The 9,899-nt window shown below is 34.4% G+C and overlaps 1 protein-coding gene across 1 annotated transcript in view; it reads left to right on the top strand.

Moving 5' to 3' along the window:
- LOC149774464 (cadherin-23-like) overlaps positions 1–3,682 on the top strand; it is a 61,282-nt gene extending 57,600 nt beyond the window's left edge. The window contains exons 18-19 of the mRNA XM_089945187.1: positions 666–702; positions 2,003–3,682. Of these exons, the coding sequence (XP_089801313.1) occupies positions 666–702; positions 2,003–2,021 (56 nt within the window). The 3' untranslated portion in view covers positions 2,022–3,682. The remainder of the gene's footprint in view (positions 1–665; positions 703–2,002) is intronic.
- The last annotated feature ends 6,217 nt before the right edge of the window (positions 3,683–9,899 follow it).

The raw sequence follows: 9,899 nt of genomic DNA, 5'->3' as shown, positions 1-9,899 counted from the left end.
CTATGTTACCATCCCCCCTTTTCTCTTTTTGAGAATCAAAACACAAGTTAAAACTAACGTTCAATCGATATATATATATATATATATATATATATATATATATATATATATATATATATATATATATATATATATATATATAAATAAATTTAACGCACTAAACTAACATTTTGATGAATAGTAACTGCAACAGCAACCATTACTGCTTTTTCTCAGATTAATGAAAATAAGAGAAAACGTGAAAGAAGAAGTGTGTGTGTGTGTGTGTGTGTGTGATTTGGATTTGTAACGTAGCTTTAACAATTGTTCAGGCATGTCGCTACTGTGTCTGCATTGTTGCAGTTTATTGTGATGTCTAGCACTAGGGAATCATGCCGCAGACATATAGCATGATGTCCCACCCATCACAGTATTCTGACACCAGGACGACCAGTCCTAACACTACCCTCTTAATGCTGAGCGCCAAGAGAGGCAGAGAAGAAGAAGAAGAAGAAGAAGATGATGATGATGATGATGATGATGATGATGATGATGATGATGATGATGATGATGATGTAGTTGTCATTGTAGTTGTATCTGAAATTAGGTTTGCTTATGATTTGGTAATATAATTGATATGTTATAGGAAGAAACTGAGTGATAATTTACAATTATAATCTTTTAAGGTTTTCCATTCTGGAAGGAGAATGATTTTAATAAAAGGTAAGTGGTTATTAGTTTGGTACAATGCAAAAGGACTGACAAGATTATTATGTTAAACTAAGACTGATCTAAGTCAGGATATAACCTGTTTTATGATACAAGTTATACCCTTTAAGCTTTTGTTTAGAATAAAAAACATTAACTGTGATACTAATTTTTTTTCTTCTCACAAATCCGTGACAGTGCTTCTATAATGAATACTACCTGGGGGCCGCGTAAGCAAGCTTAGTGTCAAGTAACAAATCTAACAAAGTACTTCTGTCACTCGCCATGTTTCATTTCCATGCTTGTTTATTGCATATTCATCACACACACACACACACACACACACACACACACACACACATAGAGCGATCATAAGCCAAACTATTTTTTTTTACATATATTAAGTATCCTTGTTGTAAGACAGCTTTTCTTCAAGTTTGATAAGAAATATAAAAAATAATAACAGTTTAGCACCTCGGATCCTAGGGGACAGCCCCCCATAAAATAATATACCTTCTCGCAGATGTCTGTCATATGGGCATACCAGGCACGAAATTTGTTGAATTTCTACCAAACAGTTTCGGAGACAAAAATGGTTCTAAACAGAAGGACGGACAAAAAAAGACGAAAGGTATCACCAAATTTTCTCTCCCGACCCCATTTCACAAGTCGAAAGCTTTGTGATAATAGACAATACAGATGTGTCTGTACGCTGAGGCTTATTTTAAGATTTCAATGCAATTTCAAGGGTCAGATGTTTAGATTAACGTCAGATATCCGTTCAAATTAAAGGGAGATCAGAACACAGATGGGTTGCTGTTCGTAATAACCTTTTACCCTTCACGATCGAAAATCATTCATAATTCAACGTAATCATGAACGCAAGCATTCCCTCAGGTAGTAAGTTACAGTATTTATCAATAATGTTGCAGAAAAAATCACGCTTCTTGTGAATAAATGTGTGTCACGGTAATCACTTGTTATATTATTAGCATTCAAATTTATTTTCCTTCTTTGTAGATCACTGTTTGGAAATATTATCTTCAGGAAAAAAAAAACTCAAAAACAACAACCCCATACCAAAAAAAAAAAAACAAAAACTAATATGTGTCTCATAAGATAAATTAATGTAATATTCCAGGTGATTTACGATTCTGGTTTGTTATAACCAGTATAATAAACTATTCTAATGGCATCTGCCACCACCTTTAACTTCACAAAATGTTAAAAATGAATATTCGTTAGGACGTTATTTTAAATGGAATTTTATTCGAAACCGTGCATTGAGTCATCGTTAGTACTCTTCATTTTTCAGGTTGCTGATGTTCAAATAAGGACTGTGATGGATTTCGGAGGAAACATATTAATATAGAACATACACTTTCGGTCGTTTACTTTTGCCAGACTTACAAGGTCCGAAAAAGTTTATGTTTTGTCATATTTTTTAAACTTTAGATGCGTTAATCAGAAATAACTGCGTTCTCTTTTGGAGTAATTTAACTAAATAATGAATGATCCCATGCACTTTGTTAGAGTAATTTAATTAAGAAATAAATGATCCCAGGCCCTCTATTAGAGTATTTTACCTAAACAATGAATGATCCCATGCCCTTTATCAGAATATTTTGCCTAAACAAAATAATCCCATGTATTCTGTTGGAGTAATTTAACTAAATAATTAATGATCCCATGCACTTTGTTAGAGTAATTTAATTAAGAAATAAATTATCCCAGGCCCTCTATTAGAGTATTTTACCTAAATAATGAATGATCCCATGCTCTTTATTAGAGTATTTTGCCTGAACAAAATAATCCCATGTATGCTGTTGGAGTAATTTAACTAAATAATTAATGATCCCATGCACTTTGTTAGAGTAATTTAATTAAGAAATAAATGATCCCAGGCTCTCTATTAGAGTATTTTACCTAAATAATGAATGACCCCATGCCCTTTATTAGAGTATTTTGCCTAAACAAAATAATCCCATGTATTCTGTTGGAGTAAGTTACCTAAAATATAGATGATCCCATGCACTCTATTGGAGTAATTTACCTGAAACATAAATGATCCTATGTACTGAATTGGAGTAATTTACCTGAAACATAAATGATCCCATGTACTCTATTAGAGTAATTTACCTAAAACATAAATGCCCCCATATATTCTATTGGAGTAATTTACCTAAAACATAAATGCCCCCATATATTCTATTGGAGTAATTTACCTAAAACATAAATGCCCCCATATATTCTATTGGAGTAATTTACCTAAAACATAAATGATATGCCATGGTTATGAGTATGCTCTTTCTGGACTGATGCAAACAACAAGATTCATACAAACACGACACGTTGCATAAGAATTATAAAAACACGATATATTGGAAAAGATTCATACAAAAAAGATATTCTGGGCAAGATTCATACACCCACGATATATTAGACAAAAATAACACAAACACGATATAGTGGACAATATTCATACAATCACGATATATTGGAACAAATAATATACAAACGATACTCTGGACAAGATTCATACAAACACGATATGTTGGACTAGATTCATACAAACACGATATATTGGACAAGATTCATACAAACACGATGTATTGGACAAGATTCATACAAACATGATATACTGGACTAGATTCATTCAAACAATATATTGGACTAGATTCCTACACACACGATATATTGGACACAACGCATACAGATACGATTTATTTGACACAAATCAAACAAACACGATATATTGGACACAAATCATACAAACAAGATATTGGGCACAAATCATACAAACACGATATATTGGACAAGATTCAGACAAAACGATATGTTTTGCATAATTATATAATATGGCAATTTATCATTGAAGGAAATACATTTGTGAGTAGCAACTTTATAAATGTGTGTCTAATATTTAAAAAATGTTTCGTAGTATGCTAAATGTCTCAAAAATAAAGATAATACGTATGTGTGTGTCATTCTCCAATTTTCTGATTTTGTTTCTTTTTTTAAGACACTTTTTAGCTCAGACTCGTTACAAGTAATTCGCGAAATACATTGCAATCGCATTATAGGGTTTCATACATTAGCAGGCAGACCATGTATACGGATTTTTCTGCATTGTACACATTTGTTTTCTTCGATATAGTTGTGAATAAGAGAACTCGTGCCTTTGTTCACTTTATTTTATTCTTACAGTCTCCCTAACCGGGATGTGTGTCTCTTTCTGAGATTGTTCAGGTATGCCTTGTCGGGATATGTATGTATAATTGTTTTGAAAAAGTGTTCCGATCTCTTTTGCTGTATGTTCTCTGGCAAGAGAGTGTTCCAGTCTGCTTAACAGGAATGTACATATTTGTGTTTGTGAGACAGTGTTTAAGCTTCTCTCACTGGGATTTGTATGCGTATTTGTATCAGAAAGTGTTCCAATGTCCTTTACCATGATGTGTGTGTGTGAGGAAGTGATTCAGTCTCTTTTACAGGGATGCATATCTATGTTTTTGTGAGAGATGTGCTCGAGTCTCCTTTATCGGGATGTATATCTATGTTTTTGTGAGAGATTGTTCCAGTCTCCTTTATCGAGTTTTATATTTGTTATTGTTTGCTAGAGAGTGTATAAGTCTCCTTTTTCAGGGATTATATTTGAGAGTTTGTGAGTGAGTGTTTTAGTCTCCCTTTCTGGCGTGTGTATGTGTGTGTTTACGAGAGAATTTTCGAGCCTCCTTTAGCTGGATGTATAAGTGTGAACCTGTGAGAAAGTGTTTATATTTGACTAAATGGGGTGTGTATGTGTGTGATTGTGAGGGAGTGATCCAGTCTTCCTTACCGATATCTGCATGAGTTTTGGAGTGTTCCAGTCTTCTTTATCGGATGTATATGTGATACATGTGTATATGTGTGAGTTTGTTCCAGGCTCTCTTTTACAAGCACACACACACACACACACACACACACACACACAAATAGAATGGTGATTGCATTGCCAACGTATAAGCACGTACAGCAGTGGTTATAGAGGTTGACATATTTCCTGGCAGTTGGCAAATGACAAGAAATATTTAGAATACTGTATGCACTGCAGACATTATCATAACTATTATTAAGATGCATCTGTGTTCAGTAATCCGAATCAAAAGTCATCCTTGACATTGCAACAAAACAATCCAAGGTTATCTAACGTGGTAATGGGGTGAGCAGACAGTCCCTAGAATTTGATTTTCTTTACATACGTTTCCCCTTAGTTTTCTTTTGTAAGCACGGAGACTTAAAGAAGTTGATCCCATTACCGATTATTGTCGTTTTATGAGGTAAAAATGTAAAAATCATGATAAGATTTTAACTTCTTAATCAGAATAATACGTAAGCAACCAGGGTTGGATAAAATTTTTACAGAATCTCGTTTCTTGGCCCTTTGGATTAAAATGCACGAAACATTGCCCAAAAATGTATTTAAAAATCTACAAGGAAGTATTTTGTTTCATTTGTCTGTTACAATTAACTTCTTATTCAAAATAGGTATTTACAGTTAAGGTATGCTACGCATGCACGTGCAAGACGTGAGCATATTTGGGGGATTTTACTGCGTATTTATTTTCCCGTTATTTGCATTCCTGGCCACCCTCAGTGTTATCATGAACTAGATTCATTCCCCATCTGATCAACATGTAGTACTAATATTAGTACCCTTACTCCTACCTCATGGACGGGGTGCTAATATGAGCATATACGTGTCAATGAAGCCAGCCGGGTGTGATTCACACCCGGCGCTCTGTTAGCCTAATATGGAACAATTTGAACATAGTCCTTGCATATAATGCAATAAATTTAGTAGTTCTCTTATTTAATACCTGAAGTATCGCAAATCATTTTAGAAATAGTTGTAAAATCTCGTTTACCTTTTGTATCCGACATTTTTGTTTAGACCGTCCGCCATATTAGTTCAAACAATGATTGCTTCCCTTCCCAGCCTCGTTTGTTTTGTCCATATAAGAACAATGAGGCCTTATTTGGAAACGTAAACGTAGTAAAAATATGGTGCGGTTTGAGTCAGGAATTATGCGCATTAAATGTAAGTACGGTTTATCGGCAACATTGAAATTCAACCAAGAAGCCATTATTCGCCACTTGATTGATAATGACAAAGCGTAGAATATCCAAATATGGCCTGGCCAGCCTTACATAGCAAAAGGGTCAATGCAAGAGTCTGGCTTTATCTGTCATAGCGGACACGGTGAGGTTGGCTTAACCATGCCAATATGTTTTATTGTGTAAGCGCTTAATAAATTCAAAATAAGCCAAACTTCTTTCACAACATGAGTATGTAGTAGATATCTACACTATTTGTTTGACTGACTTTAGTGATGATTTTTGTATGCTCCATTACATGATATGGGATCAGTTCGTAGCATCAACCACAACAAATCAAGTTGAGGCTACGACATCGTAGCTACTCAAAATGTAATTATTTTACTTCTTTTTTTGTGACTGTTCTTTCTTCGATATTGCTGCTGGTATGTCGAAATTGGATGTGAAAGAAGGTACTTCTTTAAATGAAGCAATGACAACTTTCGCATTATATTAATATTTAACTTTTGTGCTGGTATTTCTCCAAAATTGCGGATGGAAGGTTAAAAGTGCAGAATGACGCAAGTCATTTGTATTAAGGAGCCTAAAACATTTCCTCTATTAAAACCAATCTTCGTCTGCACTCTCATAACAAAAAGTCAAAGTTTTCAAAGACTAATTCAGTGACCTTTTGATATGACAAGGCAACAGGATGGAATAGATTCAGCATAAAAAATTTCATCACACGCACACAATGTAGGTACAAGGTGTTAAGAATAACAAAATATCAAAGACGACAAAACAGGAAAGTTTTTGCAGATCATGAAGGATTCCGTGAAATATATTCCTTTGCTGTACGAACATAGTCATAGTCCAGGTCGGTATTTACAAATAACTTTAATCCAGTACAATTGAATCTGATGATTGGGTCCGGGTGGTTATCCATCAGAGAAATTAAGTCAGTTGTAGCTCAGTATTTTCGGTATCTTGACCACTTCGCCTGTTCTAATCAGTTTTAACCGGTTAACCAGTTTTCATTCGCTTTGGACCACTTTTCTAAACATTATTAAACACGTATGTCACTATCATCTATCTTGTTCAAATTAAAAACTTTGACACCCGTTTCCTAATTATGCAAAATTCTAGGCTACATTCCTCCAAAATAAATGTTATTAGGACCAAAGAAACTAGGCCACATATAACACTGACCTTATATTATCGTGTGCTATAACAAGAGAAAATCTAACCTAAAACATGAACGAATTCTGAGTCACTACATTTTTGGCGGTTTTAGATCCATTTGACCTTTGACCCTAGGCCTCCGACATTTAAATTTAGTTGCTACAATAACATAAATCTGAGTCTCCTTGGCCAAACTAAATATTACATAAAAATCCGAATACATCCCACTCACACTAACGGCCTTCAGATGATGTAAAGCCTATCTTGTGCTGAAAAATGGCGTCAAACCAAAAGAAAAAAAACAACATGTATGTATGTATGTATGTATGTATGTATGTATGCATGTATTTATGTATGCATGCATACACGCATGAATGATTGTGTATGTATATATATGTGTATGTATATATGTAGGTACCAACGTACGTATGTATGTATGTATGTATGTGTGTATGTATGTATGTATGTATGTATGTATGTATGTATCTATCTATCTATCTATCTATCTATGTGTGGGACGTTGGTTCTTTCTGGGGTTTGCCGGGGTTCTTCCTCCACCATTTGCACTGGCCGCCATGTAAAGCCTATCTAGTACTGAAAAATCTCGTTAAACCACCACCAACAACAACAACATGTATGTATGTATGTATGTATGTATGTATGTATGTATGTATGTATGTACAATATTTGTCTATTTAGCCATGCAGGAATTATATCTGGTCCGAGAGCGGGATTAGAGTAATTTTAGATAAGTGTATTTAACGACTGTTTGTGGAGTTTTGTTTTGTGCGAGATTCAAAATCTACAGCTTGCGGGTTTCGAATCCATTGCAGAGCATCCATCAGATCGGTTGTCATGGGTTATGGGTCATGGGTTATGGGTCATACCCACCGGGTACACATTCACCTCCAGCTGCAAAACGTAACCTAAGTCTTGAATCAGCAATGTACTGTTGAAATCGTTTTGTAATGTTTTCATGTGATAACTTTGTTGGCCTTCAATTTAATAACCAGAATATGCGTTACATCTGAAATAGTGCACATGACTAACTCGGGACAGGTTCTTCTACTTCCGTGCTGTTGAACATAAAATAACCCATTGTATCAAAATATTTTTATGCAGAGTGACATTGGAAACAGTTTTGCAATTTTTTTTTAAAACAACACATTAAAATGACAGCAGACAATTCCGAAGACGCTATAGAAGTGACATTCTTACAGAATAATGTTCATTCTCTTCCATGAGTGCTTACGCTAACGTTAACTTACTTAAAAGTACCAGCAGGCTGCGGTGCTGTCAGAAAAAGGTGGCACATTCACAACTGTGCGCACGCCACTATAATTAAACTCAACAACAACAGCTAGGTGAACATTTGGCATCTTTAACATTAGTCATTTCCCGTTGAGGAGTATCTTTCTCACAAATGTAACCTTCTGGTCAAATAAATATTTGTATTTAACGTGACTGTGCTTGTGTTACTTGATTTCCATTTAACCCTTATGATCATTTTCCAAATATTTATTGGATATGCACCAAACAAATTAAAGTGAATATTCACACTGAGTTAATTAAAATAATCGGTTTAATGGAAACCGACTTGCATTTAATATCGAAATTTAACTCCAATTTGTGACGATGATACTTTACCTTTCCATAACATAAGTTATTCATGTTATATTCGCTCCGTATAAATCATCTCATCTGTGAAATGAATTTAAAGTTCATATCAGTGTGACCTATACAAATTTTTCAGGAGTAAGTAACATCAATCAGGTTGTATTAAGTGTGATTTACAGGTGCCATTTTATATCGTTTGAAGTGTCAAAAATTATATTTACAAACGAATTCCGTGCTATTGCCTTATTTCTGCCACCAACTTAAAATTTAAATAAAACTTAATGCGAATTTATGATATTTAGTAGTCTCACGTCATTGCATTGAATGTTCATAAACTTTAAAATTATATTTACAAACGAATTCCGTGCTATTGCCTTATTTCTGCCACCAACTTAAAATTTAAATAAAACTTAACGCGAATTTATGATATTTAGTAGTCTCACATCATTGCATTGAATGTTCATAAACTTTAATTGTGCGTATGATTCCAAGGCTGCTTACCGATCAAACGACTAGGTGAGTTCCGCTCGATAAGTGTGTTGCTTAAATAAGTGTGTTGCGTAAGTCGTACAAACACGATATATTGGACACAAATCATACAAAATTGACATATTGGACACAAATCATAAACTTTGTAAATGTGTGTCTAAAATTTTAAAAATGTTTTGTAGTATGATAATTGTCTCAAAAATAACGATAATACGGATATGTGTGTCATTCTCCAATTTTCTGATTTTGTTTATTTTTTGTAAGACACTTTTTTTTAGCTCAGACTCGTTACACGTGACTCGCTCCAATTTTCTGATTTTGTTTATTTTTTGTAAGACACTTTTTTTAGCTCAGACTCGTTACACGTGACTCGCGAAATACATTGCAATTACATTAATGAGCTTCATAAATTAGCAGGCAGGACATGTATACGGATTTTTCTGCATTGTACACATTTTTTCCTTCGATATAGTTGTGAATAAGAGAACTCTTGCCTATGTTCACTTTATTTTATTCTTACAGTCTCCCTAACCGAGATGTGTAAGTGTCTCTTTCTGAGATTGTTCAGGTATACCATGTCGGGATATGTATGTATAAATGTTTTGAAAGAGGGTTCCTATCTCCTTTGCTGTATGTTCTCTGGCAAGAGAGTGTTCCAGTCTGCGTAACAGGAATGTACATATTTGTGTTTGTGAGACAGTGTTTATGTTTCTGTCACTGGGATGTGTATGCGTATTTGTATCAGAAAGTGTTCCAATGTCTTTTACCATGATGTGTGTGTGAGAAACTTTTCAGTCTCTTTTACAGGGATGCATATCTATTTTTTTTGTGAGAGATGTACTCGAGTCTCC

The sequence above is a fragment of the Sinohyriopsis cumingii genome, unplaced genomic scaffold (assembly GCF_028554795.1).
Source record: "Sinohyriopsis cumingii isolate HCF-2022 unplaced genomic scaffold, ASM2855479v2 utg000229l, whole genome shotgun sequence".
NCBI lineage: Eukaryota > Metazoa > Mollusca > Bivalvia > Unionida > Unionidae > Sinohyriopsis > Sinohyriopsis cumingii.
Note: the sequence above shows the minus strand (reverse complement) of the source record. Positions and strands in the feature narration are given on the sequence as shown.